Source organism: Bubalus kerabau, chromosome 1 (genome assembly GCF_029407905.1).
Source record: "Bubalus kerabau isolate K-KA32 ecotype Philippines breed swamp buffalo chromosome 1, PCC_UOA_SB_1v2, whole genome shotgun sequence".
Lineage (NCBI taxonomy): Eukaryota > Metazoa > Chordata > Mammalia > Artiodactyla > Bovidae > Bubalus > Bubalus kerabau.
The window spans coordinates 133,569,455-133,589,824 of NC_073624.1; the positions used below are offsets into that span (position 1 = coordinate 133,569,455).

The 20,370-nt window shown below is 36.8% G+C and overlaps 1 protein-coding gene across 1 annotated transcript in view; it reads left to right on the forward strand.

The window, feature by feature from the left end:
- RYR2 (ryanodine receptor 2) overlaps positions 1-20,370 on the forward strand; it is a 764,447-nt gene that overhangs the window by 550,667 nt on the left and 193,410 nt on the right. The window contains exons 54-58 of the mRNA XM_055589046.1: positions 271-411; positions 2,111-2,274; positions 4,503-4,581; positions 11,057-11,146; positions 11,887-12,024. Of these exons, the coding sequence (XP_055445021.1) occupies positions 271-411; positions 2,111-2,274; positions 4,503-4,581; positions 11,057-11,146; positions 11,887-12,024 (612 nt within the window). The remainder of the gene's footprint in view (positions 1-270; positions 412-2,110; positions 2,275-4,502; positions 4,582-11,056; positions 11,147-11,886; positions 12,025-20,370) is intronic.

A 20,370-nucleotide genomic window follows, 5' to 3' on the forward strand; every position in this document is an offset into this window, starting at 1 on the left:
CAAACAACCTTCTAAAGAATTCTTTTCCAGATAATTTGTGGAATTGGGTGTTTGGTCTTTATCTTGTAATCAGTGTTAAATCTTAAAGAGATATCCTATATAAGGTAATAGTATTTTCCAAAAGAATTCATATGGAATTGAGTAGTTTTTTTTCACTTGGCCTTGTTACATGGCATTAAAATGCCATTGGGAGGAAATGGGGAAAAAACAAACAAACAAACATTGAAGTATCTTTAGTTCAGTGCTCCTTATAATTGTTTTCCTACGTAGCTGCTGACAAATCATTATGAAAGATGCTGGAAATATTACTGCCTGCCTGGAGGGTGGGGCAACTTTGGCGCTGCCTCAGAAGAAGAACTTCATTTATCAAGAAAGCTGTTCTGGGGCATCTTTGATGCCCTGTCTCAAAAGGTAATTTACCCTGTCTCAGAAGGTAATTTAATCTTTTGTGGATTTATTTGTATCATAAAATAATTGAAGAACCATAGGTCCTTGATAAGAAAGTGTTCCTAGTAGAATAGTGAAATGCTACCTTTACTTATCAAGACTTGACATAGTTTTGTTTTTTTCTCTTTATAACAAATGTTGAGAATGCAATTTATATTGACTTTTCATAATCATGATGGTAACATGTTTCTTGTAATTACAACACTTTTTGACTTGAAAATGGCTAAGCATTTTAGCAAATTATTCACATGGATTGATCAGTTTCTGGTATATTTGGACTTATTTGGACTCAAACCCTCCCTCGTCAGTCACCTCCCCAATCTTATAAAGCCTGAAGAAATCTTTTCAAATGTAAGAATGCTAAATATTAAAGCTCATAAAATTATAATATTCCAGTAGCCTTATTGACTTTTCACACTTAGCTGCTATGGTGACTTAGTGTCTGCATTCACTCTTGCTTTAAGTGCACAACATCCTCGAATATTTGCCATATTTGCAGTGAATGGTTTTGTACACTTTTCAGGAAACTGAAGCATAGTATTTCAGTGAAAATCAGAACATGCTTGTTATGCTTATGCTTAAATCATTAATCAAAATCAGTTTGAATTCCCAGACAGACATTATCAGATGACTGGAATAGTATAACAGAAGTTTATACATAATAAAGAAAGTTTATCTGTGACAACATGTGGTAGCTACATCTGAATGCTTTTTCTTGTTGAATTGTGTTTGGGAAACTGAGAGTCCTTTTAAAACAATATATAGAATGTATTTTTAGAAGAATTTGCAACTTTAAAAGCACTTAAAGTGAGATAACTTTAAAATAATTATTATTTTTGATTTTTTAAAAAATCTGTAAATACAGTTTAACTATGTAACTAATATACTTTTCCCTGGAAGTTTTGGTTATACATTTTTCCTGTAAAAGTTCTTTCTCTGTTCAGAATTTTTTTTATACCTTGAAATGCAAGGTATAAAATTAAAATTTCTTACTCTCTGGGTGTTATCCTTTAGGTATTTTTCATATATAGTCTTTATAGTGTGGTACAGCAATAATCTGTAACTAGCTGTGATAAACTATAACTAATACACTCCTCAACTGAAATCATGTTTATGTTGTGAAAGCATATTGTACACTTTGAATATTCAGGTTCACCTCACTTCACATATTGGAAAACAAACTTTTAGAGAAGCAAAGATTTTATTCTTTTTATGCTACAACTTCAGGAAAAGCTTCAGTTTCTCTTACGTTTGGTGGGATTTAAGGCCATATTTTCCGTTTTCTGGGGCTTACCTGGTGGCTCAGAGGTTAAAGCATCTGCCTGCAATGCAGGAGACCTGGGTTTGATCCCTGGGTTGGGAAGATCCCCTGGAGCAGGAAATGGCAGCCCACTCCAGTATTCTTGCCTGGAGAATCCCATGGACAGAGGAGCCTGGTGGACTACAGTCCACGGGGGTCGCAAAGAGTCAGACATGACTGAGCAACTTCACACTTCACTTTCACTTTCCGTTTTCTAGAAAAAGAATCTTTGGGGGAATTGAGTTAGCTGAAGGTAATTCAGATTTTCTCCTACAACATCCTGTCCGTCGCAGTGCTCATGTTAACAACTTTTGCCGAGTTGTAATGGGATATTTATTTTTTTGGTCCTCCATTTCTTCCCAGAAATATGAACAAGAACTTTTCAAACTGGCACTGCCTTGCCTGAGTGCAGTTGCGGGAGCTTTGCCTCCAGACTACATGGAGTCAAATTATGTCAGTATGATGGAAAAACAGTCATCAATGGATTCTGAAGGGAACTTTAATCCACAACCTGTTGATACCTCAAAGTATGGACTCTTTCTATTGCAGCAGATTTTTATTGTAAATGATGTGTGAAGTCTGAAATTGAATAAGGTACTAAAGTGAACTTTCTCTCATCCATGCCCCCTTTGAATTGGTATCCTTTTAATAGGGGTCCCTTTACTTGATGAAATGATAGTAGTAGTACTAATGGTTACGTGAATACCAGAAATAGATAAGCTGACCCTCCTAAGAGATACACTCTTAACATCACTAGGATTCTCTGTATGTAACCACATGGTTATATCCATAATCATGAGAATCAAGAAAGGATATCAGTTATCTTTTTAGTTGAAGTTCTACCCTAAATGTTAAATTAGTAATTGCAGTCAACCTCTGTGTAGAGTCTTTGACTGGGATGCTTCCAGCATGCAGGCAAGGCTATTTCTTACGAGCAATGGGGCATCACTTCATCATCACTACATCTCAGCCAGGCCTGGGGTTGGCAGTCAGTGTTCAGCCTCATAAAGCACAGCGTGAGAGTGAACGGAATATCAAATGAGAATATCTCTGCAAAATTTAGCGTGCAGTGAGGGTGCAGGATGACAATCTCAACTACAGATACAATGTTACCTAACATTATGAAAGTTCTTCCATGGACCTGGTTGCGTGAATTGTTCTGCAGATCAGGTGTTTGGGTATGTTAGGTGTTTGAGGTCTCAGCACTTTTGTTTTTGTTAACCATCTTTAAGTAGAATCATGGTTTTCCACTTGCAAAGAGGCTGTTCTTCATGCCACATTGTCTTATCCATTCTGTAGTTACTCAGCAAGATCAGTATTAGCAAGGTAGTGACTTGGTAGTTATCATCCACAGCATCTGAATTTGCTTGGGTGTTCAACTTTCAGGCCTCTTGTGTCCCCCCAGCTGGTTTAGCTTCCATAACCAGATCAAAATTTTGACCCAAGTGGTATGCCGTTAGTTTGATAATGCCTTAAATTTGCATGTTTGGTATTTGATGACAGTCCTGTGAGAAAAGACTCTACCCCCCAGTATTTGGCTTATGTGATTGATTGATCCTTTGTATCTCTTCTAAAGTAAGTAAACCAAAATGTCACATGTTCACATTCCTACATGGGTAAGTTTGTGGTTTGCTAACATACAATGTAATCCAGAATTTTCAAATAACATCAGAACTGTGTCATGGCTTTGATGTTGATTAATTGAATCCAATTAATGAGTAAATGCTGGGCATGTATATTAATTTACCTCAGTTTACCCCTTTGGGGACCTCTTAACAGATTAGGTTTGCATAGTGATATCAGTAGTGTCTACATCTGTATGATTTTTACATATTGTTTTTTAAATATGTGTGTGTAATAAAGTTCAGTTACCAACTAATAACATGTGAGAAAAGAACAGTAAACCTCATTATATCAGGTCTTATAATTCTATTCTCAAAGTTAACTGCATTAATAAGTTATTTTCATCAGTGAATGGAATTATATACATACTTAGTTTTTCATTAATAGATATATGTGATAGTACCAAGTCTTACATTTACCATCAGACTTGGTCACCAACTGCATGGACTTCATGTCTGTTTGAGAGATTAAATATTTATTTAAACATGAAAGAACTCAAGAAGAAATGTTATCAAAATCATAAAGCATGAATTGATTAAATGCTTTTCCCTATTGTTCATATTAGTAACACTTAGAATTTATAATAGATCATTATTATTTAAAACCATTAACACATCACTGGTTATATTCAATTAACTTAAAATTAATTTTAGTACATTTAAAAAATGTAACAGATCAGATTTCAGCAGCCTTTTACCCATTTATAGTTGTTGCAGAAGAGATTAAAATCAAAAAAGAATAACTTCAAAGGACCAATGTGAGAGTAAAGTATGTCTTTAAGCTCGTTATCTAACTATATCTTCATTCAAATTAAAAAAAAATTGGTGCAATCTATTGTCCTTTTCTTGCATACATTTAAATTATTTTTCTCATACTATTTAAATTTTTATTGTGTATAATTTATATTAAGATATAAAGTATGAATAAATATAAGATGAGCAGATAGAACCTTATTCACTTGACTTTTCTCATACTGTTTCTACCATATGGAAAAGTAATACCTTGTTAAACCAATTTTTTAACAGTTTTGCATTGAATGAGATATGAACAGTCATAAGCTGTGGAATAAATTATGAATGATTCCCTGAAAATTCTATGAAAATCAAGCCTCTTTTCTTTGTTTTTCTCATAGTATTACAATTCCTGAGAAGTTGGAATACTTCATTAACAAATATGCAGAACATGCCCATGACAAGTGGTCAATGGATAAGGTAAAAGTCAGAATATCACATTCTAAATCATTAATGAATGTGCCTAATGACTGATTCTGGCTCACATATTTCTGACCATGCCAATTTTCTACTTTCAAGTATGAGCATTAGATTAGGAAAGATTTAATTAGATTTAATTATGATTTGCTAATATAATATTTAGCTCTGCCATGGATGTACATAGGATACACCTATGAATAAGAATATTTGTGTTCATAAAAAGCACAGTGTTAGAGAGAATAAGATGATGAAGGAGTAGTTGGATGTAGAGTACATCTCTCTCCACGGATACATTAGGAATACACCTTCAAACACAGAAGTGCATGCAGAAGACCAGCCGAGAGCAGACAGGAGTACCTGACGAGAGGAAAAGAATATATAGAACCATGCAAAACTCGAGATCAAGCCCTGAGCCTTTGGAGTGGGAGCACTGACTCCAAGACCCTAGACTACCAGAGAAGTAGCCCTAGGGAGTATCCAATAGTGAGAACTCACACAAAGGAAACCACTTGAATACAAGACCTGGCATCACCCAACCACCAGTAGCACACTGTGCAGGACACCTCATCTAAATAACAAACAAAACAAAAATACAAACCCAATCATCAGCAGACAGGATTACCCCTTCACTCAGCCTTGCCCATCAGAGGTAAAACAAACAAACAAACAAAAAATTAGCACAAATCTCACACTAAGTGACTTACACAAACCACTGGACCAACTTTATCAGGGCAAGAATGAAAAGGAAGAAAGAATTCAGCCTTGAAGCCTGGGAAAAGGAGACCTCAAACACAATAAGTTAAAAAAAAAATAATGAAAAGGCAGAGAAATACTGTACAAATGAAGGAACAAACTAGAAACACAGAAGTCCAAATAAATGAAGAGGAAATAGGCAAACTACCTGAAAAAGAATTCAAAATAATGATAGTAAAAATGATCAAAAACCGTGAAAACAAAATGGAGAAAACGCAAGAGTCAGTTAACAAAGACCTGGAAGAGTTAAAAAATAAACACACAGAGACAAACAACACAATTACTGAAATTAAAAATACTCTGGAAGGAATCAGTAGCAGAATATCTGAAGCAGAAGAACAAATCAGTGAGCTAGAAGATAAAATGGTGAAAATAACTTCTGAATAGCAGAATAAAGTAAAAAGAATGAAAAGAACTGAGGACAGTCTCAGAGACCTCTAGGACAGTATCAAACGCACCAACCTTTGAATTATAGGAGTCCCAGAAGAAGAAGAGAAAAAGAAAGGGTATGAGAAAATTTTTGAAGAGATTATAGTTGAAAATTTCCCCAACATGGAAAAGGAGATAGTCAAATCAAGTCCAAGAGGCACAAAGAGTCCCATACAGGATAAACACAAGGAGAAACATGCCAAGAGACATACAATCTAATCAAACTAAGACTAAATGCAAAGAAAGAATATTAAAAGCGGCAAGGGAGAAGCAACAAGTAACATACAAGGGAAACCCCATACTCTTAACAGCTGATCTTTCAGCAGAAACTCTGGAGGCCAGAAGGGAATGGCAGGAAGTATTTAAAGTACTGAAAGGGAAAAATCTACAGCCAAGATTACTGTACCTGGCAAGGATCTCATTCTAAATTGATGCAGGAAGAAAAAGCTTTTCAGACAAGCAAAAGTTAAGAGAATTCAGTACCACCAAACCAGCTTTACAACAAATGCTGCTGCTGCTGCTGCTGCTGCTAAGTCGCTTCAGTTGTGTCCGACTCTGTGCGACCCCATAGACGGCAGCCCACCAGGCTCCCCCGTCCCTGGGATTCTCCAGGCAAGAACACTGGAGTGGGCTGCTATTTCCTTCTCCAATGCATGAAAGTGAAAAGTGAAAGTGAAGTCGCTCAGTCGTGTGCAACTCCTAGTGACCCCATGGACTGCAGCCCACCAGGCCCCTCCTTCCATGGGATTTTCCAGGCAAGAGGACTGGAGTGGGGTGCCATTGCCTTCTCCGACAACAAATGTTAAAGGGACTTATATAGTCAAGAAATACAAGAGAATAAAAAAGATGTACAAAATCAACCCCAAACAATTAAGAAAATGGCAATAGGAACATGTATATCAATAATTACTTTAAATGTAAATGGACTAAACTCTCCAACCAAAAGACACAGACTGGCTGAATGGATACAAAATCAAGACCCATATAAATATATGCTGTCTACAAGAAACCCACTTCAGACCTAAGGACACATATAGACTGAAAGTGAGAGGATGGGAAAATACATTCCATGTAAATGTGACGCAAAAGAAAGCTGGAGTAGCAGTACTCATATCAGAAAAAATAGATCTTAAAGAAGATTACAAGAGATAAGGAAGGACACTACATAATGATCAAGGGATCAATCCAAGAGGAAGACATAGCAATTGTAAATATCTATGAACCCACCATAGGAGCACCTCAATACATAAGGCAAATACTAACAGACATAAAAGGAGAAATTGACAGTAACACAATGATAGTAGGAGACATTAACACCCCACTCACACCAATGGACAGAGCATCAAAACAGAAAATTAATAAGGAAACACAAGTCTTAAATGATACATTAGATGAGATGGGTCTCAGTGATATCTTCAGGACATTCCATCCAAATGCAGAAGAATACACCTTCTTCTGAAGTGCACATAGAACATTTTCCAGGATTAACCACATCTTGGGTCACAAATCAAACCTCAGGAAATTTAAGAAGATTGAAGTTGTATCAAGCATCTTCTCTGACCACAACACTGTGAGACTACATATCAATTACAAGAAAAAAATTGTAAGAAACACAAACAACGTGTTTCTAAATAACCAACAGGTTACTGAAGAAATCAAAAGGGAAATAAAAAAATTTCTAGAAACAAATGACAATGAAAACACAACTCAAAACCTATGGAATTCTGCAAAAGCAGTTCTAAGAAGGAGGTTTATAGCAATACAATCCTACCTCAAGAAAGAAGAAAAGCATCAAATAGACAACCTAACTTTACACCTAAAACAACTGGGAAAAGAAGACCAAAAAAGCCCCCAAAATTAGTAGAAGGAAAGAAATCATAAAGATCAAAACAGAAATAAATGAAAAAGAAAGTATACTAAAGATTAATAAAACTAAAAGCTGGTTCTTTAAGAAGAACCAAAGAATAAGCCTTATCTAGACTCATCAAGAAAAGAAGAGAGAATAAATCAAATCAACAAAATTAGAAATGAAAAAGGAGAGGTTATAACAGACAATGCAGAAATACAAAGGATTTTAAGAGACTATTATGAACAACTAAATGGCAATAAAATGGATAACCTGGAAGAAACTGATAGATTCTTAAGAATGAACCAGGAAGAAATAGAAATTATGAACAACCCAATTATAAGCACTGAAATGGAAGCTGTGATCAAAAATCTCTCAAAAAATAAAAGCCCGGGACCAGATGGCTTCACAGGAGAATTCTATCAAACATGTAGAGAATAGCTAATGCTTATTCTTCTAAAACTCTTTCAAAAAATTACAGGGGAAGGAACACTTCCAAACTTGTTCTACAAGGCCACCATCACTCTGATAACCAAAACCAGACAATGAAAACACAAAGAAAGAAAACTACAGGCCAATATCACTGATGAACATAGATGCAAAAATCCTCAGTAAAATTTTTGCAAACAGAATTCAGCAACATCAAAAAGTTCATACACCACAATCAAGTTGGGTTTATTCCAGGGATGCAAGGATTCTTCAATATATGCAAATCAGTCAGTGTGATACACCATATTAACAAATTGAAGATAAAAACCATATGATCATCTCAACAGATGCAGAAAAAAGCCTTTGACAAAATTCAGCACCCATTTATAATGAAAACTTCAAAAAATGGGCATAGAAGGAACCTACCTCAACATAGTAAAGGCCATATATGATAAGCCTACAGCAAACATTATTCTCAATGGTGAAAAACTGAAAGCATTCCCCCCTAAGATTAAGACAAGGGTGTCCACTTTCACCACTATTATGCAACATAGGTCTGGAAGTCCTAGCTACAGCAATCAGAGAAGAAAAATTAATCTAGATCAGAAAAGAAGAAGTAAAGCTCTCACTGTTTGCAGATGACATGATACTGTACATAGAAAACTCTAAAGACAGTGAAGTAGCTCAGTCATGTCCGACTTTTTGCAACCCCATGGACTATAGCCTACCACACTCCTCCGTCCATGGGATTCTCCAGGCAAGAGTACTGGAGTGGGTGGCCATTTCCTTCTCCAGAGGATCTTCTCGATTCAGGAATCGAACCCAGGTCTCCCGCATTGTAGACAGACACTTTACCATCTGAGCCACCAGGAAAGTCAAGAGAAGAAGAAAACTCTGAAGATAGTATCAAAATATTACTAGAGCTAATCAGTGAATTTAGCAAAGTTGCAAAATAAATACACAGAAATGACTTGCATTTCTATATACTAACAATGAAAAATCAGAAGGAAAACTTAAGGAGTCAATCCCATTCACCATTGCAACAAAAAGAATTAAATATCTAGGAATAAACTTATATAAGGTGACAAAAGAACTGTACACAGAAAATTATAAGACACTAATGAAAGAAATCAAAAATGACATAAACAGATGAAGAGATATTCCATGTTCCTGGGTAGGAAGAATAAATACTGTGAAAATGACTATACTACCAAATGCCATCTACAGATTCAGTGCAATCCCTGTCAAATTACCAATGGCATTTTTCACAGAACTAGAACAAAAAATTTCACAATTCATATGGAAACACAAAAGACCCCAGTAGCCAAAGCAGTGTTGAGAAAGAAGAATGGAGCTGGAAGAATCAACCTTCCTGATTTCCGATTATACTACAAAGCTACAGTCATCAAGACAATATGGTACTGGCACAAAACCAGAAATATAGACCAATGGAACAAGATAGAAAGCCCAGAAATAAACCCATGCACCTATGGGTACCTTATTTTTGACCATAGAGGCAAGAATACAATGGGGCAAAGACAGCCTCTTCAATAAATGGTGCTGGGAAAACTGGACAGCTGCATGTAAATGAATAAAATTAGAACACCTTCTAACATCATACACAAAAATAAACTCGGGAAGACAAATTCAGTAAGACATAGTGACTCTGCATCCAGAAATCTTTTAAGAAAACTTTACCTTTTATGTGTAATTTTACATTACAAAACGATCTTGAAAATTTTTAATCAGAATTTAGTAATTATTTACATCTTCTTGTCTTCAGTTGCATCTCTTATCACTAAGTAGATCTTCACTTCCCTTACAGGGCAAGATGGCATGTTTTATTTGCATTGTTGATAAAAGAGGAGCGACTTGAATGAGATAACTAAGTAGCCCCAATGTCTGACATAAGTCCTACATACTTTTATGAGATTTTTTTCTAGAGGAAACATCGTGCACAGTGGTCACATTTCAGTTGAGCCTAGTAAAACTTGAAAGAAGATGGTTAAAATAGGTTTGTCAGAGAAATTAAGTTGAGATGATGCAGGAATCTAAAATGACGATATACTGCTTTGCTGAAGGGAAAATCAAACAGCAATGGTTCCAAAAGATGTTTGTGTTACGTGGCAATTCAGTATTACCCAGTTTCAATCCTTGCTCTGGCCAACCAGTCCCTTCCTTCTTCTAAGAAACCCCATTTTTGTTTTGTTAAGCACATGACTTATTCTTTGTTCAGTAATTTAACCATGTTAGTAGGTAAGTCAGTAAGAGTAAAGTATCTGCCCTATTTAAAGACGCTATTAGATACTAAGCTGTTGGGGGGTGGTGATGGAGAGGAAGTTTACAGGAAAGCGGTCCTGAGCTGTTTCAGCCTAGTTACTCAGATTCCATAGACATACAGGGAAACAGTGAAGTGTGCCAAATTATATGGGCAAAAGCATGTGGGACGAATGTGTTGATAGGTCGTTGAACATAGGAATAGCAAAACAAATAGCAGTATTTAAGGAGGCTTCCAAATTAAACATCTACTTCAGATTAAAATGAGTGTCTCACATACATGTGTCACAGGTTGAGGTCCTTAGTTAAACATGATGAGCTAAAATGAATATCACATTGGCTGTGCAGCCTGTAGCTTCCTCCTAGGGGAGGGCGATTGACATAATCACAGATCTGTCTAAGGAAGGCTGGATAATATTCATCTCTGCATAAAAAAAATGTATTCCAGGAAATTCCCGGGTGGTCCAGTAGTTACGACTCACCACTTTCCCTATAGAGGCTGCAGGGAAACAAACAAACAAACAAAATTGGTCTGAGAAACAAACAAACAAAAATTGTTCCAGGTGATTACTCAAAATAGTATTGACTAAGATGAAAATCTTTATATTGACTTATACTGGATAAAAGTTCAAACCTTAATGCTTATCTTGGTTGATTTTAGATTTATCGAGTACATACTTAAACACATGCACACCTACACTCTAAAATTAATGCATGTAAAACAATTTTGATTTTTTTTAGTTGGCAAATGGATGGATTTATGGAGAAATATATTCAGACTCATCTAAAGTTCAACCATTAATGAAGCCATATAAACTATTATCTGAAAAGGTGACTTTTTTTAAGTTTACATAGCTTTAATTTGGGGGTGGAAGTTTTTGCTATGTAAATTTCTTATTAAAATGTCTTCTCAAAGGTCTCCTTTTTACATTTTTTTTGTCTTCTGTCTTTTTCTTCATAATCCCATTTTCTGTCAGTATTTAACTGGTTATTCTCCTTCCTATGTAATATTCTTGTTTTTAAAAAAAAATTTTATTCCTCTCCTATATATTTAAGAACTTTAGAAAATATTCTTATCAATCTAGAGTCTTTTGTTAAGTTATAATGAAGTAATATATTTTAATATTTTTATTATTTATGTTTTCATGTACTTTACTTCTGTTGGGGGAAAAGCAGTATCTTAACAAATGAACTGTAAAGGATTTTCTGGCTCCCTGCTTATAGAATAAGTTACTTCTCTGTTTATTCAGATTGTAGAAAAGCCATCAAGCACATGTCATACAATCTGGAACTTTTTCCTAATAGCGATCCTGCTTTCTAGGGAAACTAAAGAAAATTAACCTCATGCTATAGTAAGCCAGGATCCCTCTTAGCAGCCTTAGTCAAACTAGATTTCAGCTCACACTCTGCTGTTCAGAATTGTTACTTTCCTTTTATATTTTTAAATAAACAGTGGTAATCAAAAATGTTTAGGTGAAGGTAGAGTATTTCAGAACAAAGAATTAAATATTTTAAACTTTTATATAGGTTCATAATATGCCATCCTTTTATCTTTTTTTTTTTCTTTCTAGGAAAAAGAAATTTATCGCTGGCCAATCAAAGAATCTTTAAAAACTATGCTGGCTTGGGGATGGAGAATTGAAAGGACCCGAGAGGGAGACAGCATGGCCCTTTATAACCGTACTCGTCGTATTTCTCAGACAAGTCAGGTAAATATCACAGTGATGTTTGTGTCATTTTAAAATAATTTGAGTATTTCATTTAATTATTGTGTTTTCCACAACAACTCATTTGAAAATTCTGAAGACTAATATAAAGTTTAGAAAGTCTACTTTTTCTTTAAGTAAGCTTAGGCCTTGGAGTTTATCTGTCAGGCTGTACTTCTCCTGATGGTATATAAAGGAGTACCTGGTGATAAAGTCTTGAAGGTATGTTAATAAGTGAGTTCCTTACCTACAATTAGGTTGTCTATTAAGGTTTTGTCTCCTTGCCAATAAGAACTGCAGATTGGTTCTTAGGGGCTAGTGGAGTGGTCAGACAGTAGTGATCTGGATCTAAAGCTTCCATGGATGTACTTGCAAAGGGAAGATATACAACTGGACAGGCACAGCAGGAATGAAAGAGCACACTGTTAGTGGGCCGAGTCAAGGAAGTCAGTCAACTGAGCAGAGCGTGGCTGTGGGGCTTCTGTGCTCAAGAGGGCACAGAAAGGACAGCCTTGATCTTGAGAACCTTTGTTGTTGCTGAGTTGCTAGGCTGTGTCCGACTCTTTGCAATCCCATGGACTGCACCGTACCAGGCTTCCTTGTCCTTCACTATATTCCAGCGTTTGCTCAAAGTCGTGTCCATTGAGTCAGTGATGCCATCCAACCATCTTATCCTGTGTCTCCCACTTCTCCTCCTGCCCTCAATCTTTCCCAGCATCAGGGTCTTTTCCAGTGAGTCAGCTCTTTGCCTCAGGTGGCCAGAGTATTGGAGCTTCAGCTTCAGCATCAGTCCTTCCAAATCTTCTGGGTTGATTTCCTTGCTGTTCAGGGGACTTTCAAGAGTCTTCTCCAGCACCACAGTTTGAGAGCACCAATTCTTCAGCACTCAACCTTCTTTATGGGCCAGCTCTCTCATCCATACATGGCTACTGGAAAAACCATAGCTTTGATTATATGGACCTTTGTTGGCAAAGTACCAAACACTTTGCCTTCTTGCATTTCTTTTTCTTTGGAATGGTTTTTGTCACTGCCTCTTGTACAGTGTTATGAAACTCCATCCACAGTTCTTCAGGCGCTGTCTATCAGATCTAATCCTTTGAATCTGTTTGTCACTTCTACTGTATAATCATAAGGGATTTGATTTAGGTGATACCTGAATGGCTTGAGTGATTTTCCCTACTTTCTTCAATTTAAGTCTGAATTTTTTAATAAGGTCTCATGATATGAGCCGGAGAAGGCAGTGGCACCCCACTCCAGTACTCTTGCCTGGAAAATCCCATGGACGGAGGGCCTGGTGGGCTGTAGTCCATGTGGTTGCTAAGAGTTGGACATGACTGAGCGACTTCACTTTCAGTTTTCACTTTCATGCATTGGAGAAGGAAATGGCAGCCCACTCCAGTGTTCTTGCCTGGAGAATCCCAGGGATGGGGGAGCCTGGTGGGCTGCCATCTATGGGGTTGCACAGAGTCAGACATCACTGAAGCGACTTAGCAGCAGCAGCAGCATGATATGAGCCACAGTCAGCTCCAGGTCTTGTTTTTGTTGACTATATAGAGCTTCTCCATCTTCTGCAAAGAATTTAATCAATCTTATTTTGGTATTGACCATCTGGTGATGTCCATGTGTAGAGTTGTCTCTTTGTTGTTGGAAGAGAACCTCTCCTTGACCAGATACCAGCTGGCTCTTTGATTTCTCCTAGGAGCTAAACCTGACCTTGTCCCTTTCAAACTGCTTGGGTTACTATATTTGGTTTAGCCAAAATATTGTGTTTTTTGTTGCCATTTATATTGATAACATTTTTGAAGAAAGAAAATGAAGACACTCAAAGCATGTGTTTCACAGACTTCACATTTGAAATATACTGTTAAATAGATTTAAGTTCTGATTTGGGCCTACTCTACTCAGTCACTCAGTCATGTTTGACTGTTTGTGGCCCTGTGGAATGTAGCCCAACCGACTCTTCTGCCCATGCAATTTTCCAGGCAAGAATACTGGAGTGGGGTGCCATTTCCATTTCTAGGAGATCTTCCTGACCCAGGGATTGAACCTGGGTCTCTTGTGTCTCCTGCATTTGCAGGCAGATTCTTCACAACTAGCACCATCTGGTAGCCCAGGTGCATATTTTACATCAAATTCTCTTAAGTATCATGAACATAGAAGTTTGTAAAAGCATACTTTTCCTGTTATCATGATTGCACATATTTCTAACTAAATTCCATTTTGTTTTAATCTGTTTAAACAAATATTGAGCACAAACTGAGTCCTGGGCCATAGGAATATAAAGATAATAAGATCTGATTCTGTTCCAAAAGACTCACAGTTTGGTGTCAGAGACAATCAGGTTAAACCTACTCCAATGATAAGATTTAGGCTAGTGATACATACAAGGTACTCAGAGTGCAGAGAATGGAATTATCTGGGTTTTTATTTTTTTTCCCCCTCTAAATTGTATAGGAAATAAGGAAATTATTACATAATGGAAGTGATGTGAAGCTTTGCCAGGAAACATAAATTCTCCCCCACTCTTGATAGCAAAAATTATGGGCTCTAATTTAAAACTGCATGTGTTGAATGAGAGCATGCCCTTTGAAATAATAATGGTCCCAATTCTGTGAGCCAGTACTAAAGAGTAGAAATGGTAGAAGGCAGATAAGAAAAAAGACCTTCTCTTAGCCAGAAAAAACTGGGCCTATATAGCATGCTGGAGCATAGCGCAGAGAAGGCAAGGGAGGGGCTGCAGCAGAATGAGGGGAACTCCATTCTCTTGTTGCTGCCTTTGCCAGATATTTTCTCACCGCTGGTGTCAGAGTGGGTAGGGCCAACTGCTAATTAGCCTCTCCCTGTCCTGTCTCTAGAGTATTTCTGGAATACCAGCAAAGGAAGAGAAGCAAAGGGCCATTCTATGGTTTTAGCCATGCTCACCTGAAGATTAAAGTAACTGATGGGTTGCATACTTTTGCAAACACCCCTGAAAAAAAAATAAACAAAAACGGTAACTGATGATGAAACATAACAAGCTCCAAAATGGTTCTGGATCATGTCAGATGTAAAATCTTACCCCAGATTTAAGAAACTGATTCTAAAACACTGAAAGTCATTACAGACTCTGTAAATTATAAGGTATAAACTATAACCAATCCATTGTCAGAAAAGGATTACCTTTTTCTTTAACCCCAGGAAAATTCATTGTTTTGCTGAATTAAACTTTTCTCGAGAGTGCTAAAAAATGCTATGTTGTGTTTATTTCCTTTTTTCCTTACTTCCCCTTTAGCTCGTAATGTAGTTTTCAGTGCCCATTAAGCCCTCAATAAATATGATTTTATATGATACCCATATAACCATCACTTAAGTCTTACTGATTTTCAGTGACATGTGTGATATATGACATATATTGTTAAACCCCCTGTGTCATTCAAAAATATTAGGAGGTGCCTATGCTAGATGTATGGATTAAGAGGGACAGCCCTAGAGGTAGGCTTCAATCCTGGGACTTCCACTCTGTAGAAATAAACTGCTGGGCATATTACTTAATCTGTTTACCTCAGTAGATGGTAACTCATGATTACCATTATTATTTACATATTTTTAATGTCAGGAAGCATTTTTTCAAAGGTAAATAAAAGAGCTTGTTTGTGTTTGTGGTACTTTGACTTTTAGTAAAGAAAGAATATTTCTATCAGTGTCAGAAACAGAAAGCAGCAAATTCTGCAAATATATTTATAATCCTTGTCATTATTTTCACCCTAACATTATTGAAACATAATCCAATATAATTTGAAATGTTAAAATGGATTATCATTTCTTAATTACTAATGTTACAGTATTATCATCTTTTTCAGTTATCATCTTGCCAAGCTTCTTAATGTCGTTCTTCTCTCCTGTATTGATTTCCCGTGTGATTATAAAGATATTTTCTATTATGTAATAGGTACACTCTTGAATAAATTAAGGAACACTTTTGATGGCATCACTTTATATTAAGGACTATATACTTGGATGAATTGAGATCACTTGTTGACATGATTCTGAGCCAGTACGCTTCATTTATTTCTGCTGGGACTCAGCACTGTCTCTGCAAGGCAGAAGTGGCCTGTATTTAACTCAGCAAGATCTGGGTTTGAAATCCTGGCCTCGCTGTTGAGTAGATAGCTTTTTTATGAGCTTGGGCATACTGCTTAACCTTTCTATGCTGCAGTTTTCTCCTTTTAAAAATAAAACAGCAAAGAGCATCTAATTTACAAGATTATTGTGAGGATTGCATCGTAATGCTTACAAATCACTTAAAAGTGTGGTGAGCATATATTGCAGTCAACATTGGACCTTATGATCATTGTAAGCATGATTTCAGGAAATGTACTACTCAATTACAGTTTTATAATTTGCATATTAAGATAATATATGGGCATAGACAAAGCCAATAACTTGATAGAATATAGAATAGAGTGTAGACCTATATGTGCTGCTGCTGCATCACTTCAGTCGTGTCCGACTCTGTGCGACCCCATAGACAGCAGCCCACCTGGTTCCCCCATCCCTGGGGTTCTCCAGGCAAGAACACTGGAGTGGGTTGCCATTTCCTTCTCCAATGCATGAAAGTGAAAAGTGAAAGTGAAGTCATTCAGTCGTGTCCGACTCTTAGCGACCCCATGGACTGCAGCCTACCAGGCTCCTCTGTCCATGGGATTTTCCAGGCAAGAGTACTGGAGTGGGGTGCCATTGCCTTCTCCAATACCTATATGTAGAATCTATCAATAAAATATGACACAAATCAACTTATCTATTAAACAGAAACAGATGTGCAAACATAGAGAATAGATTTGTGGTTGCCAAGGTGAAGGAGTGGGAAAGGGAAGGACTGCGAGTTTGCACTAACAGATGCAAACTATTATACACAGACAGGATGGATAAACAGCACAGTCCTACTGTGCAGCACAGGGAACTATCCTCAGTATCCTGGGATAAGCTATAATGGAAAAGAATGTGAACAAAGAATATATATAAATGTGTGTGTGTGTAACTGAATCACTGTTGCACAGCAAAATTAGTGCCACATTGTAAATCAATTATACATTAATAAAATAAAAAAGAATGAGTGTAAAAATGCTGACAGAATTAGAAGTGGGGAGATCTGATTCGAGGTGCTAAACTGGTGAATTTTGACTTGATAGTCACATCAGCAGAAAAGGAGGACATTTCTGGCAATTTAAGGTGTATTCCATAGGCTCTTAATAGTTACTTTTTAGCCCCAATTTTATTTTCTTGTATCTGGTTTTTATCACGCATATAGAATATACATTATTTAAACAAATTTTAAAAATAAGCTTCTAACCTAAGAAGGAGAAGAGGATGAGTAAAATTTGTTACCTCAGTTCAGTTCAGTTCAGTCACTCAGTCGTATCCAACCCTTTGTGACCCCATGGACTGCAGCATGCCAGGCCTCCCTATCCATCACCAACCCCTGGAGTTTACTCAAACTCACGTCCATTGAGTCGGTGATGCCATCCAACCATCTCATCCTCTGTCGTCCCCTTCTCCTCCCGCCTTCAATCTTTCCCAGCATCAGGGTCTTTTCAAGTGAGTCAGTTCTTCGCATCAGGTGGCCAAGGTATTGGAGTTTCAGCTTCAGCATCAGTCCTTCCAATGAATATTCAGGACTGATTTCCTCTAGGATGGACTGGTTGGATCTCCTTGCTGTCCAAGGGACTCTGAAGACTCTTCTCCAATACCGCAGTTCAAAAGCATCAATTCCTCGGTGCTCAGCTTTCTTTAGAGTCCAGCTCTCACATCCATACATGACTATTGGAAAAATCATAGCTTTGACTAGACAGACATTTGTTGGCAAAGTAATGTTTCTGCTTTTTAATATTCTGTTTAGGTTGGTCATAACTTTTCTTCCAAGGGGCAAGTGTCTTTTAATTTCATGGCTGCAGTCACCATCTGCAGTGATTTTTGTGCCCCCCAAAAATGAAGTCTGTCACTATTTCCATTGTTTCCCCATCTATTTGCCATGAAACAATGGGACTGGATGCCGTGATCTTAGTTTTCTGAATGTTGAGTTTTAAGCCAACGTTTTCACTCTCCTCTTTCACTTTCATGAAGAGGCTCTTTAGTTCTTCACTTTCTGCCATAAGTGTGGTGTCATCTGCATATTTGAGGTTATTGATATTTCTCCTGGCAATGTTGATTCCAGCTTGTGCTTTGTTACCTATCTTGAACTAAAATATAGGCTAGGATAGAGGAATGATTCATTCATTCTTTCAGTAGATATTTCGTGAGCACCTTCTATGTTCCATGCACTGTCCTAAGCTTTTCAGATAGTTCCCTGAACAACATAGACAAACACCTCTGCTCTCACGGAGTTTCCTGCTTATGGGGAAAGTAAACAATAGATTTAAGTAAATTACATGTTATATCACAATATGATCAATATTTTGGAAAAAGAAACCTGCATGGAAAGGCAGATTATGAGTGTAGAGGAGGGAGCTGAATAACCTGTGGGGATGAGTTGCAATTGTATATGGTGTTATCAGAATAGATTTCATGGAGAAGATAAATTGAATAGAGTTGGGAGAGTTAGACATATCCAGGGGAAGAATGTGACAAGTCATGCGCATGCTCTGAGGTGTGGGAGTAGCCTGACTTTGTGAGAAACAGCAAGGAATGCAGTAAAGTTGGAGCTAGGGACCAACAGCAAGATGGGAGGAGAGGTCTCAGGAGCCAAATCAGGCAGGACACAGGGGGCCATTTTAAGATATTTGAGAAGTGCTTTGGAATCAGATATAATTAATTTAAAACCTTGATTCTGCTGTTTACTATTCACATGATGGTCATTAAAATTATTTAATTATTCTGAATCACTTTCTTTCTCATTTTAAAGTGGCAAATAGCAATATCTCCTTTTCAAAGTTGTTCTAAAACTTGAATGAAATAATCTATATGCTTTATATATAACCATTCACATGGTGATTGTTATTTGTTGTTATTATTATTGCTAAGAAGACTAGAGTTAATTAAATTCTGAATGGGTACATATTCCAGGTAACTTGAGATTATAGAAGAAATTGGCCAGTCTTCTGATTTCTGCATATATAAAGAGGAGAAACAGGTGATGAAAACTTTTAAAAGAATCTCTCTCTGAATAGAGAGATGTCTACTTGCATTCTTTAAATCAGTCTCAATAATTCAATGTAAAACCAAGAGGATATACGTTTCAGTTATATAAGCAACATGGTCTAAGAGGATATTAAATACTAAGAATTTTATTTTAGGAACAAATAATGTTATCGACATCAGCTGTATTTTATTCATTTATTCAACAAAAGTTGCAGAGAGTCTAATACTTTTTTATTAGTTGTAAGACATATGATTGCTCTATCTCAATATCTGTGAGATTGGCAATCATTTTATAATCCTAATTTGATGAAAGATGGCCTGTGCCAGACTCTGGGAATACTAAGACAAATACGACTTAGTCCAGGCCTGCAGATTTTTACTGCGCTGTGGAAAGGCTTATAACTCAGGGAATAACACAATAAATATTTTTGGAAGTATATTTCTTACAATAGAGTAGAGAAGGAATCAGAGAAAGGGGAGATAGAAGGCTGAAAGAAACTCCTTAGAAGAAGTTGTATACATCCCACAAAACAAAAACATTAAATATCTAAGTTAGAGCAAAGACAGTGGTTATGGAGGGAAGCGGTTGTATAGCAGAGATGTTTTTGTGGTAGAAGAGATGGAATTTTGTGACTGATCCATAATAGCAATTGAGGAGGAATAATCAGAGGTGGTTGCCATGGGTCTGGACTGGGCAACCTGGTTGGGTATGGTATGTGAAATGAGGTTAGTACTGGGCGGGGTGGTAGCAAGGAGCAGATAATGCTTTTGATTTTAGATTTTGTGTTAGGCACAATTTTGGTTTACAAAGGTGATCCTGAGTCACCGTCCTCTTTGGAATGGTTGCTTTCCTGAGGCTTTGCTATTTGGCCTATAAAGACATTTATAAATACTGACCTCTTATTAGCTAGTATTTGTGTGAGGAGAAGTAAATTTCACTACAGCTGATAAGAATTTATAAGAAACTCAAGAAATCAATTATCCTTTGACTTGAGTAATATTTCAGAATTGTGCACATCCCGAGCATTAACTCTTTGGATTGGCAGACCCTAAGATATTGGGATGTATTATTCAACCTGAAATAATTGTCAGACACCCAAATATAATTTAATCTGCTAGATAACATTTGCAAAATCTGCTTGTTTAGCTATAGCCCATTTTATCTGAGGAGATGGTGCATTTGAGAATTTACTTGCCTTATATTTTCATGGTAACTCTTAAATCTCTCTCCACTGG